This window comes from Poecilia reticulata, chromosome 19 (assembly GCF_904066995.2).
Source record: "Poecilia reticulata chromosome 19, P_reticulata-male-v2, whole genome shotgun sequence".
In the NCBI taxonomy this organism is placed as follows: Eukaryota; Metazoa; Chordata; class Actinopteri; order Cyprinodontiformes; family Poeciliidae; genus Poecilia; species Poecilia reticulata.
Genome location: NC_088848.1, coordinates 6,910,033 through 6,924,110, shown reverse-complemented (window position 1 = coordinate 6,924,110; position 14,078 = coordinate 6,910,033). Strand labels below are relative to the sequence as shown.

The 14,078-nt window shown below is 37.5% G+C and overlaps 1 protein-coding gene across 1 annotated transcript in view; it reads right to left on the bottom strand.

Annotated features, from left to right (window-relative positions):
* Positions 1–14,078, bottom strand: part of mmp25b (matrix metallopeptidase 25b) — a 31,453-nt gene that overhangs the window by 6,456 nt on the left and 10,919 nt on the right. Inside the window, exons 8-13 of the mRNA XM_081600240.1 lie at positions 6,768–6,859; positions 5,330–5,462; positions 2,829–2,973; positions 1,647–1,933; positions 884–1,063; positions 240–324 (exon numbers count right to left, since the gene is read on the bottom strand). Of these exons, the coding sequence (XP_081456366.1) occupies positions 240–324; positions 884–1,063; positions 1,647–1,933; positions 2,829–2,973; positions 5,330–5,462; positions 6,768–6,859 (922 nt within the window). The remainder of the gene's footprint in view (positions 1–239; positions 325–883; positions 1,064–1,646; positions 1,934–2,828; positions 2,974–5,329; positions 5,463–6,767; positions 6,860–14,078) is intronic.

The following is a 14,078-nucleotide window of genomic DNA, read 5'->3' as shown; positions in this document are numbered from 1 at the left end:
TCTACCAATTCTTAGAGAAAAGTGGCCAAATATCTGAACAGAATAATGTCAGGACCTTGTTGGTTGTTTCCATAAACATGTGGTTCCTCAGAAAGTTTCTGTCACTGAGTCTGTATTTTCACTGAAATAGAACAGTTCCAATGAATCATGAAATCCCCCGTTTACGCATTTGAAACGTCAACGATGGCTGTATTTAAGCAGAACAGAATTAGAAGTTGTGGTAAAGGCTGTGAACTCACAGCCTTGTTGATCTCGGGGGAAGAGGAGTCGGAAAGAGCGGTGGGTCAGGATTAACTCCACCTGGTTGTGTGTCGTCTCTCGCGCCTGAAACACAGAATCGTGACTTTAAATAGGAACTGAAAGCTGATGACAGCATGAGAAACATGGTGGAGGAAGCGACGTTCTTTGGAAATGTGGGTCTCTGAAGATTTTTCTCATATTATAAGTGAAATAATCTGCCAGTCCTGGTACTTTTTCATCAATATTCATGAATTATTTCCTTAAAACAAGCTGCTATATCTTGCTGAAAAGTTACTTGTAAACTAGTTTTGTCTTATTTCAAGTGTAATAAGACATTTACACTAGAAACGAGGCAAAAATACTTGGTAAGATTTTGTGTTTTTGTTCAATTTTAAAACGTTTTTACAGGAAAAGGCCCTAAAGTTATTTAAATCAAGTGCTTATTATAATTACATAAAAAAGAAATAAATCCACTTAATTTATTTCACTAACGTCAACATTGTAATTCACTATACACCCAAAAATTCACTGGTCTTTAATTGAGGGTTATAAACTTTGACTAGAGTCGAGTTATATTCGCTGATCTTTTTCAGTTAAATACAATGTTGTAGTTTACAGAGCAGAGCCTGCCGGTGCCACTGACCGTACAGCTGCTGGATGGCCAGCCTGTCGTCCAGATCCAGCTTGTACTGGGAGACGTCTCCCACCGGACCCTGGTAATACGGCCTCATGATGGACGGATCCGAGGAGGAATGAGAGAGGCCGAGAGCGTGGCCAAACTCGTGAACCGCCACGGTGAACAGGTCTGTGGTGCTGCCGCCACCTGTGGAAGTGGGAACATCAGCAAAAACCTGCTGTGCACTGCAAAAACACAAAATCTGGTCTATTTTCCTCTGCAATTGTCTCAGTAAGGTTGATATAAGACAAAACTAACTTACAAATAACTTTTTATTCAGATATAAGAGCATGTTTCCAGTAAATAATCCCTTAATATTGATTAAAAAATATACTGGTTTCATTAATTTTGTAAGTGGCAGACTATTTCATTTATAATAAGACATGTTCCCCATATTAAACTGTAAGTGAAATAATCTGCCAATGGAACTAGAACTGGGTTGATAGGTAACGGCTGGCCTTGGCTGGGGTTGCTAGGTGACGGACTGACCTTGTCTGGGATTGCTAGGTGACGGCGCCAGTGGAACTAGAACTATTTCATCAATACTAAGTAATTATTTACTTAAAACAAGCTCCTATCTCTTACTGAAAAGTCACTTGTAAGTTAGTTTTGTCTTCTTTAAATTGCTCTAAGATATTTGCAGTAGAAACTAGACCAAAAATACTTTGTAAGATTTTGTGTTTTTACAGCGCTGTTTCATATTCATGTCGCTGTTCTTGTAAATTTGTACCTCCGTAGCTCCAGGTCTCATGGTCATCAAAGTGTGTGTCGCCGCTGACTTCGTCCACGCCAGGAAAGAAGGCGTGGGCCAGGGTGCCGCCCTGCCCGTCGAACGGATACCCGTCGTTATGGAGCATGGAGGCAAAAGAAACTCTGATGTCCCCTCCGGCCTCGCCGTCGCCCGGCAGCTGTCTGAAGTTCAGCGGAGTGGCGTCGCTCCAGGCCTTCAAGGCGAAAGCCAGGAGAGTTTTCACCTGTTCAGGCCTATCGGAGAATCTTGATGGGAAACTATGGACGCTGCAAATAAGAAAAAAGAAGTTTATTAAAACAAATATACAACTACACTTCAAAACCAGAAAAAAGTAGTTTTTGACCTAATAAGTAGTGCAGATATTTTAATACACTTGAAAACAAAATAATTTTTCAAGTAACTTTTCAGTAAGACATAGGAGCTTGTTTTAGGGAAATAATTCATAAATATTGATAGAAGAAGTAGTTATAAGTAATCTGAACCAAGACATTTTTCCCAATATAATATCTTATTATAATGATTCCCATAATATTAGAAGCTACAATATGGGAAACATGCATTGTTTCACTGTCAGATTATTTCATGTACTTTATTGACTTAAAACTAACTCCTACTTCTTGCTTTTATAATATTTGAAAGATGCTTTTTATAAGGAAATAGTCTGCTAATGGAACCAATACATTTTCATCAATATTGTTTACTTCACATAAGCTTGTATACTTAGCTGAAAAGCTACTGGTAAGTTAGTTTAGTCTCATTTCAAGTATGAAACATAGATATTTACACTAGAGACTAGACCAAAATACTTGGTAAGATTTTCTGTTTTTGCAGTGCGTTTTAAGTTGTTTCTTGATTCTATAAATTAGACAGTAATTAGTGAAAATGGAGAAATTGGAAAATATTTGCGATTAATCAAAACTACTTTATAATTTAACAAGAACGCTTTCAGATAGAGTAGGGTTTTCAAATGTATTTACTTTTAATACTTTTAAATGAGTTTGATATGAAACATCAAAGAGTTAAAAATAAATATGTGGTTCACCTGATATTAAGATCTATAAATATGACTGATGACAAGCTGTGAAACTCTCCGGTTAAAGAAATGACCATGATTCATGCAGCTGCGTGTTAAACCTAAAACCAGCATGACAGGAAACTCACCTCCATGTGAGGTCTGTCTTGTGCCACTTCAGGCCTGACAGAGCGTATCTCTTCCTCCTCCTTCTCCTCCTCCTCATCTCCTCGCCTCCAACGATGTCTGGGAGCGAGCATCGCGGCGTGGACATGAGCTTCAGCGTTTCGCTGTCTGGAGCAAAAGTTCGATATCATGTGTTAAAACTGACTGGACAAAAGGAGAACTTGGACAACGCTGGGCTTCCCACTCGATATGATGTAAGAGCCACAAACCTCAGTGAGTTTTAATGGGATTTTATGTTGTGTAATTTAAATTGAAAATGTTTATTTTAAAAATAAAAGTCTGAAAAATGTAGCTTGCACTTGCAGAAAATTGCATAAATTCATCTTTATAGTTCAGGCGGATTCTATCAAAAGCATCTGTTGTCACAGATCTTCAATTATATTCAGGTATGGGCTTTGACTAGAGGTGTGCCGATCGATCGGCCACCGATCATAATCGGCTCATTTTCGTGAAAAAGTGTATGATCGGTGATCGCCGATCACGGTCTCTTGTTGCCAATCACACAAACCGATCACCTGCATCTCATTTCGCAGCCTGCCTGTGCAGCTGGTCTCCTCTTTCCTTCACACTGCGCAAACGCGCAGCAACAAATCCTAAGCGATGTGGAACTATAACGCACTGAGTGAATGGGGAAGTTTGCGTGTTGCGGCGGAAAATTGAAGCACGTCAACATGCATCAACACGATGAAGCTAATACGACATAAAAACAATGACATACTTGACGGAGTTTGGCTACATTGAGGCTCACTGCAGTAAAAAAGACATATGGAGGATCAGATAGCAGGTAAAGCAGCGCACAGCTACAAACACTCACCCGGATTAGCATGACGGTCAGAAAGCTAAACAAATAACCCGCAAAATTATTTAAATCTTCGAGCTGCGATGTAAGACGCTGGTTCTGCTCTCGCTGTTGAACCGCTGCTACGCGCTACAGGTAGTAATATTTCACAGACGGAGCGCCGCTTCTGCTCCACCTGGTAGTGACTCTCACACCGAACCTCTGTTTGAAGCTGCAGCATCTAACCTAAAAAAAATACATTTTACATAAGTATTAAAACTTTCGCTGTCCTAACATGAGACAGATAATCTCTGAAAAAATAATCGATCTCCTCCCTGTTCTGCATAATTACTCCGCTCAGTCAGAAACAGCCAATCAGAACTAGCAGTAATCAGCTAGCCGCCATGCTATCAGGAAGGTTTCATTGAGTAACTGTGGATTGTTTATTGTAATGGATCCTGTATTTCCTTTGAATGTTAAGCTTTATACTTGAAGTTTTTTGGCAATGTTGAGGTTTTATTTTGGCTCTTTGCATTATTTAGCCTCTTCAGAGCCTTCATATGTTATCAGTCTGTTAAAGATAGTATTACTGATAGCAGTACAATTTGCACAATGCCTGTTTTTTTCTTGGAAAGTTATTATAAACAAGTTTTTGTCTAAATTAAGGTGAATTCATGGTTCTTTTTTTCCACATAATGTAACCGGTAGTGCTTTTGATTAAAAAAAATAAATAATTATGTGATCGGTATCGGTGATAACTATCGGTGATCGGCCCTCATGGGTGATCGGAATCGGTATCGGCAGGAAAAAACCTGATCGGCACATCTCTAGCTTTGACTAGGTCATTCTAACACTTTAGCCATTCATTTGCTCTGTATTGAGCTCCATCCATCATCTCATCAAATCTGACCATCTTCCTTGTTCCTTCTGAAACAAATGCATTCCCACAGCATAATGCAGCCACCGCTGTGTTTACAAGGCAGCAATGATGTATTCAGGATTATGTAGAGTTTTAGTTTTTTATTTCCTTTTGTAAAAACAGTTGAAAAGGTTCAGTCTTGGCCTTTTCAAACAGCCTTTTAAGGTATGTGCAAGATAAGTAGCTGCTTAGAGTCCCCACACCAGCAGAGGGCCCCCAAGAGCACCAAGTTAGTGTGATAAAATATATATTTATATTTAAAATAACATTGAATAATATAAACTAATCTGTACTACACATGGAAAAATTATTTCTATATTAGTTTTTGTAGCTGTTGCACAAATAATAGGTTAATATTTTCCTGTTGGGGACAGATATCAAACTTATTAACTTGTTTATTGTAAATTTAGTGTTTTTCAGCTGTTGTTACGTTCAAATTGTTAAAAATAACACGGCACACTTAAATACTACTCTGCATTTCAAAATCCAAATATTGTCGTTCTACTTTGCTGCTCCTGTAAAGCTAAAATCAACAACCACAGTAGCACTGCTATGACGTAAACTGATTATGAATGATGCTAATGATAGCAAGTATGTTACACATATTAAGTAGTTTAGGAATGCTAAAGCATTTGGTGTTGACATGTTGGAATAGGGGGTTTAAATGAAAATCTGCTTAAAATGTAAAAAATGGATACTTTTGCAAGGCAATACATGAAAAACACCATTCACAAAATATGTTTTTGGCATATGTGTGTGTGTTCTACCAATTAATCCGGTTTCCTGGATCCCTCCAAATCTCTGCATGACACGGATTGCTTGCTCAATTCCTTCTTTGGTCTGCAATTTGCTGGTGCGTGGATCTGGAGGAGGAAGGTAGCCATATCTGCTCAGCCAGTCCTAAACAGGAAGAGAAATAAGGAAATTGAGCAATTTGCTGGAAGAAGAACAAGAAAAGGAACCGGCCTTGTTTTCATTGCTTATAGTAAATTACTGGCTGTTGCAACAATGACAGGAAAGAAATCTGAATCATTTGATATATCACACAGATGACGTCTGGACCAGCAGCATGCCGGCCTTTATTGATGAAAAACCTCCATCCTCGTTATGCAGGGTAGATACCAGATCAAATGTTTTACTTAAAACTACATTTAAAAAAGCCCAGTTGTGACAGAAATGTCTTCGGAAATTAAGAAATGTGATTTTGAAAGCGTGTCAGACTCCACCCTGACAGAAACGTTTGATGCTGCAGCCGAGAGGAAAAGCTGTTGGCAACGGTTTCTTTGTGGTTTTCTTTCTGGGCGGTTCTGATTTCCTTGGTTTATACCTGACTAAAAGGAAACGTTTTGTTCTGTTATACTGTAAAACTTAAGATGTTTTATCCCAGGTGTGTCATTTTGGATGAAGTTTTCAAAGAGCTGAATCATAAATCATATGGCGGGCCAGATTTGGCCCCCCGGCCTCGAGTTTGACACACATTTTACATTGTTTTTTGTTTTCTTTTTAATCTAAAGAAATATTACCTTCAAAGACAGAAGTGAAAAAAAATTGTTTTGACTCATAACTGCCTTAGAAAAGTGAAGCTGCGCAAGAATAAGTTACTGAGATGTAAGATTTCAGGAAATGTTAGAGAAGTTTTTGTTTTCAGGACGATAACTATTCCACTTATCAGTTATTATTATGTTATTCTTAATATTTATTTTCAAGGAGAAAAATAAATAATAAATCTGGACGGTTTTTTTTAATTACATGTAACTCTTGACAGAATATTAATTGAACTCTTTAACTGTAAAAAAAAAAAAAGACATTTTTTGTTAATCCTTCATAAAGTATGAGTTTTTGTTTTTATATGCGTTTAATAATTTTCATCTGAAATTCTGGGACATTGTAACATTTAAAATTATACAATTCATGTTTTATATGCAATATACGACAGAAAGGGGGTTATAATTTAAGAAATAAATGGATGAATAAATAAATAAATATCTTCGGCTTTCGTTTCATCTCATGTTTCCAGCTTTTTGGGGGCCTCGTGCTATTAAAATATTAAAGGTTTTGCAATATAACGACACATACAAATAAGGCAATTTTCCCTCTAAAAACCTCACATGTGCTGCAAACATTAAATCCAGTACAAGCGCAGTTCTCTGCGTCAATTGAGAACATTTTTGCACCACTAAGCAGCTGGAGAAGCGGCTCACTCACCACCGCTCTGCTGTACTGGTTGGACTGCGCCGCTGCGCGTCCCGTGAAGTTCAGTACCATCATCATCATCATCCACAGCAGAAGCTCCATCCCTGCAAACAAAGCGCGGCATCATTCACTGAAACTTTGGAAAGTCCGACATTTATCCGTAAGAAAGCGAAGAAGAGCCTCAGCTCACCGCTGCGTCTGCTCCGGAGCATCGCTGTCTCTGAGGACTAGGCTGGGCTGATCGATGATCCGAACCGTCTGCGCTCCTTGTGGCTGCAGAGTAAAAAGGTTCTGTTTTTTTATTGCCCACAAGCGGATGTCGAGCTCATTAAGTTCCCTTATGAAAAGGCTCAGCAAAACTTAATACTCAATACTCAAATACTCAAAGTCCAGGTCGCCTACACGCATCTGTAGGGTGACGTTACGTCATAATATAATATCTATAAAAATAAAACTGATTGTATTTTGTATGAATTTATTTTTTGTAGAGGTCCAACACAAAGCAGCGCGAAATTGTGAAGTAAAAGGTAAATATACATATTAAAATTTCTTATTGCTATTAAAATCTGAAAGGTGTGGCTTGCTTTTTTTTGTTGTTGCTTTTTTTTACTCTGCCACCACAAATGTAAAATATGTAACTTTTATTTAAACATATATATTTTACATATTTGTTGTCATCATGTCTTGACAGTATCATTAAACAGATAATGTATGAAGAGGTCAATCTCCCCAACCTCCAGCTGCTGCTAAAGAAATACACCGCTCCCAAGTCATCCTGGCCAAAAACAACCAATCAGAGCCAGGAGGAGGGTCTTAGCGCTGTCAATAAATCTCATGTAAATGTGCTAGTGGTGGAGAAACAACTTATTGTAACCGAAAAAAGAGTTTATCTGCCGTCATCAGCGGCTTCGCTAACTAGCCTGAGCATTCATGGCAGTGCTATAGCTGCAATGTAGCAAAGAGCACATGCGCCACATGGAGGGATGACTGACAGCGCTAAGACCCGCCTCCTGACTGTTGTTTCTAATTAATACTGGGAGAAAACAGAAAAGCTTGATTTTTTTTCACAAATCATCTGTCTCACAACATAGTGTCAGCTCCAAGAAACATATATATATATATATATAGTTTTACAGGGCTGCACAGTGGCGCAGTTGGTAGAGCTGTTGCCTTGCAGCAAGAAGGTTCTGGGTTCGATTCCCGGCCTGGGGTCTTTCTGCATGGAGTTTGCATGTTCTCCCTGTGTATGCGTGGGTTTTCTCCGGGTACTCCGGTTTCCTCCCACAGTCCAAAAACATGACTGTCAGGTTAATTGGCCTCTCCAAATTGCCCCTAGGTGTGAGTGTGTGTGTGCATGGTTGTGTGTCCTGTGTGTCTCTGTGTTGCCCTGCGACAGACTGGCGACCTGTCCAGGGTGCACCCCGCCTCTCGCCCGAAACGTTGGCTGGAGATGGGCACCAGCACTCCTCCCGACCCCACTGAGGGAAAAAGGGTGCAAGAAAATGGATGGATGGATGGATATATATATATATAAATATACATATATATATTTAAATAAAAGTTACATACTTCAGCTTTAATTCGTATAATCCCTCCAGAAAATCCAGTTCAGTTGCTTTCAGAGGATTCATAAAAAGTCCAGATGCATTTAATTACATTCATTCCTGTGTCGGCTCAAGGAATAAAAGAACCGAGTCACAACTGAAGAAGCCAATAAATGCTTGTATTTAAAGACAAACCACAGATGTAAACTGCTTAGAAAGAACCAGAATATTACGTTTGATTTAATAGTTTCGCCATTGACACTTTAAAAGAGTTGAACATTTAAAGTAATTATAAATATTACTTTCTAAAAGTATATTACAGTGTGATTGCTGTGTTGCTATGGTTACTCTCTGATGCCATGAATTAAACTGTCTTTGTGTTTGATCTTCAGTTTGTCAGCATATACATCTGAGCCAATAATTATGTCTGATTACTCTAAGCTCCGCCCCCTTTCCCAGAATAAGTGTCCATTGTGTTTTTGTAAATATTTAATTTTTTTAATATCATAAGTACAATTATTATCTTTTAAAATCATTCAATCAAGCTAAATCAATCAAGTTTATTTGTACAGCACATTTCAGAAACAAGGTTCATAAAAACATCATACAGTCACATTTTACATTTTGTCTCATTTTGTTATCAAAATAATCAATACACATCAATCAATATTTATCTTCAATCACACGTCATTGATTTTTTTTCTATTTAAATTTATTTAACTCAAAATAAAGAAATTTAAACTGATTTATTTTCCAGCAGGATCAGGTTTGGTCTCTGAAGCCTATTTAGAAGTTAATACAACAAAAATGTCATGCAGTTTAGCCTTAAAATGCCGATTCGTTCCTTTTTCCTCCTGAGTCAAGCGGCTCTTCCAGTCTGGTTCTCCACTCTCCTCCGTCCCCGTTCCCATGAGCGACTCTTCAGGAATGCTTTGAGGAAGTTCCAGTTCGGCACCGCTGTCCACACGGGCTTCAACAAAGACATGATTACATGTTGAGGGTCAAAGGTGAAAAGTCTCAGCAGTTCTGACATCTGATGAGGAATCAAAGGAATCCATTCTCTAATTTCGACAGTTTTCACACAAAAGTCTCTCAGATGAGGTGGTAACAATTTATTTCTGTAAATTCAGAGGTCAACTGCACTGTGACATGATTATGCTCAGCAGAAAATAGTCTGAACAAACGTCCTTTTCTGACAGTTTAACGTTTTCTGAAGATGGGATGTTTCTGGACATAGAAGTGTAAATTAAATCCTGTCAAAAGTTCATTATAAACCTCAGTATTATGTTTCCTTGAACAGGTTAGTATAGGTCTGTAGGCTTTACAAAACATATTCCATGTTTTTCAAACAAAATCATTTTACATAGTGAGATTTCAGTCTGCTCAGTTCTGCCTGTTGTGTTTTAGAGTGCCTTGTCACTTTAAATCCAAATAAGCTGCTGCTGGCCACGCCCCCAACTCAACATTTACACTGGCATGTAAAAATGTCTGCAAATTGGTGTGCAATTATACAACCATACATCTTTGAAAAGCAGAAGTGGAGCCTCCTTCAAAACCATCAAGAATCCAGAAAGTGGTTTCTGGATGGTAAGTCAATAACAAAACATTTTGTCTTTTCCAGCAGCCATTGCACAGCAAATACAGCGGTAAAACCAGCTGACCAAACATGCTGGAGCTCCGCTGGGGTTGCTAAGTAACGGCGCAGAGACCATTGATTGAGACTCAACATGTGAGGTTTTTGAAACGGCTCACAAAACACAAAACCACAAAACATTAACTTATGGTTGGGTGTTTTTTAGAAGCAGTAAAAACTCAAAGAGAAGTATAAAACTGAATTTTACATAAAATGTCCCTTTTAAAAATGTAAGCATAATTTGGAAAAAATGTGCCAGAAAGATGTATTTTTAAAAAATCACAGGTGGAACTAATAGTTTCACCACCCACCATCAATCATTCCCACACATATAGTCGTTTTTACATTTGAGAAATACTGTAATATCAGTTATAAAAAGTTCAACTGGATCTTGGATAAAATCTGATGATAAAATCTCAACTTTAACTCAGTGAAAAGAACATAATTAGCATTAAAAATATCTCTTTTTTCGTCATTCTCACTTTTTAACAGGAAATAATTCTCCCTTTATTCTGTAAAGATGCAGTTGATGCTGCATTGAGCCGAAGTGCTCTGGCATTTCCTGTCTCCTCTCAGAGTCCCATTATGTTTGCAGGTCAACGTCTTTATTCTGATGTTGGCTCACTGCAAACCATCCATAGTATTATCTTTCCATCTTCCTCCCCCTTCCACTTCCTCCTCTCCTCTTGTCTTTAATTTCTGTTCATCCCCCAGGACTAACGTGAGTCATGCCATTAGCACATAGTGCAGAGCTGCTAATGGCTGTCCAGTTTCCGTCATGTCTAGTTTTTATTTCTGCCCTGTGGAAAAATAAACGCGTTTTTTTTAGCTGCTCAGTGTGTCCCAGTGTCACATTGATGTTAACAAAATGGGCAACAAAGCAACAGGCCTGTGAGCCTACAGCTTGTTCTCCATCTTTGTTCTTCTGTTAGGTGTATATTCAATCCACCTTATTGATTTCTTCAAAGCTCAGGCAGCAGACAGCAGCTGCAACATGACACCACTGCTTTATGTCATACTCAATGAAACTGTTTTTATTAGGGGATTTTTCTTTCATCCAAAATCAAATATATATTAGTTTTTTGAAGTGTTGTGCTCTTAAGATCTGACTGAAAATATTGGATTTTAAATGTTTCCCAGTTTTATTTGTCATTTGGTTGCCAGATTGAACACAGCGGATTTTGGAGAGTTGAGTTCCTTATTTAAGAGACAAAAATGATCAATCTCAACTTTAAATTGGTCAAAGACATATAAAATCATTAATTTGGTTTTACTATTTTTGAAATTACTGTTTGTTTCTATCAGAATACACTGAAAAAACACAAAACTTCACAAAGTATGTTTGGTCTAGTTTCAAGTGCGAATATCCTACCACACTTGAAATAAGACAAAACTAACATGTAACTTTTCAGCAAGATGTAGAAGCTTCTTTCAAGTTAATATTTCTTGAATTTTGATAAATCATACTTGTTCTACTGGAAGATAATTTCACTTTTAACTAAACGTTTTTACCATATTAAAAGTGAAATAATATATTCTAATTAGTGTTTTTTTTTTCAAATTAATATTCATGAATTATAGACTTAGAACGAGCTCCTACATCATCCTGAAAAGTTAATTTTAAGTTAGAGTTCCTATATTTCAAGTGTAGCTTTTAAGATGTTTGAATTAGAAACGAGACAGGCCTTGTACATATTTATTTAGGAGAAGGTTTTTTCTTATTACATTTACTCTATGAATGGCACAGCTTTTAGTATATGATGGGCTTTTACCAAATTATCGTTTACTCCTAGTTTCAAATCTACAATTCATATCATGCCTGCATGCAAACATGACCAGAACTCTACACACACAGGCTCCGTTCACACTGCGGTCGGAAGTGACCCAATTCTGATTCTTTTTGTTTCCCCCATAATGAGACCTACATCTGATCATTATGTCCGTCTAAACAACTCGGATCAGGGTTTTTTTTATTATTATTATTCTGAATGCGACCCAGGCCATTAGGATATCCGTTACGTATCCGATCTTTTCAAATATAACCGGAGTCTGTACAGCCATGTCGCATTGATCCGACATGAACGTCGTCATTGATACTCGACAAACGTCCCTATTCTGCGCCCTGATACGCGCCAGCAGGAAGAAAAACAACAACCATGGTGGACGATAACGAGGATTAAGTTGTTAATATGCCGCTTCGGTCAGACAACTTCAAAATAGTAAGATATGCTACACTGTTAGCATCCATGTTTACAGCAAACGCTGAACACTTCTTTTTTTATGAGGGTGGGCGAAACACTGAGCACGCTCTCCATTTGTAAAGTTTTTGCGCTCTCTACTGCGCATGCGTTACACACTGGAGAACACATACAAGTTGCATATTTGGAAGTGTGAACGACCACGGCAAAAAAATTAATAAAATAAAAGTCAGATTTGACAAAAAGTCAGAATTGGGTCACGTCAGGCTGCAGTGCGAACGCAGCCTAAGTTTTACTTTGAAACGTATTTTTTTGTAACGATTTGTCTTTGCAGAGAGAGCACACTGGTTTTGATCGCAGTTGTTTTAGCTGATTTTTTATTTTTTTTTGTATAACTCTTATTTTATGAGGTGATGATTTAAAAAAAAGCAATGGATGAACATTAAACAAACCACATATTCAGGTAAGATCACATTTTTTATTCTATTTTAGAAACGATTTTAATATTTAATCATCTGTTAAGACTTGTGCTGAGTAAAATATACCACAAATGCACATAAGTGTATGACACACCATTTTATTTTCATTAAAGGGATCCAAGGCCTTCACAAAAAGGGGTTGACTCTTGGTAGCTATAGAGTACTAACACAACACGTGACAACAATGAAACCTCAACACAAATGACCCGTGAGAACAAGTGAAAACACAAATAAATAGGAGATTTTAAGGACATTTCATATGAGTTGCATCAACAGAACCAGAGGAAAAAAAGTGAGCAGAGCCTAAATCTCTGTAAAAGTACAATAAAGGCTTCTGTACAATATTTGATTTGTTTCTGAGTAGCTGATTGTTTCTATAGCGCCATCTTTTGGTCATGCACAGCTGGTTCAAGTCTGTAGTAGTTTTACATTTTCTCCTCCACCTCCGATTAATCGTCTCTTTGAAGTGCTTGGATTTTAGTTTGACGTGCAAGAATTTCTGATTGTCCCTCGCTGAAGAAAAAGTGTTATTAATGATGTATAAAACAGTTTAAAAGACTTTGTGAATCAGTTTTTAATCGCTTTACAAGCTGCTACTGTCCTTTTTATATGGCTGGATAAAAATATTCCCCAAATTAATATCAAATATAGAAGAAATTTGCTGCAGATTTCATGTTTCAGGGCTAAACCTATAACAGAATGGCAATATTGTTATTTTTGATAAATTGTCTTGTGCTTTCAGGATGATTGGAGCCCAGATTATGCTACATTCTTTCCTCTAATGACGCTTTGCAGTCTTTCACAGTTACGTTCTTCCCCCACAGATGTCTGTACAAAAATATGCAGCCTCAGTGCAGTCAGGATAGGCAGGATTTACACTTTTTATGGTAGATTTTTAAAGTTTTAAGTACAAGTGATTGCCATAAGCAAGTCTAAAATCTTCACAGTAGTCTCACAGCTTAGGGAACAAGCTAGTTTATCACAATATGGTTGAGCTGCTCAAGTAACAAGAGACAGTGGTTACACTTCACAATACACCTGAAATATGCTGGTATTTACCTGGGATGAGTGATCTGTGTGTGCGGCACAGCCTCGCACTTTCCTCAGATTCAAATGTTTCAAAATTAGAATCAGTTTTTCTAAAAATAAAAATCTAAACCTTGAGTTTTGAATTCATTCTTGAACATTTTCAATTCTCCAGTTCTTTGTGGTTATAGATGATAGATGGATGGATTATGTGGGAGACCGATACAAGGTATTGCATAATTGTGATTTGGAACAAAAATCATTGCGAAAACAAAATCTTACCCAGTAATTTTTGTCCAAGTGAAATAAAACAAAACTAACTTACAAGTAACTTTTCAGTGAGATATACCAGCTTGATTGGTTCCTTAATATTGATGAAAAAGTAATAGTTCAATTATCAGATCATTTAACTTATAACATTACATTTTTCCCCATTTATAAAT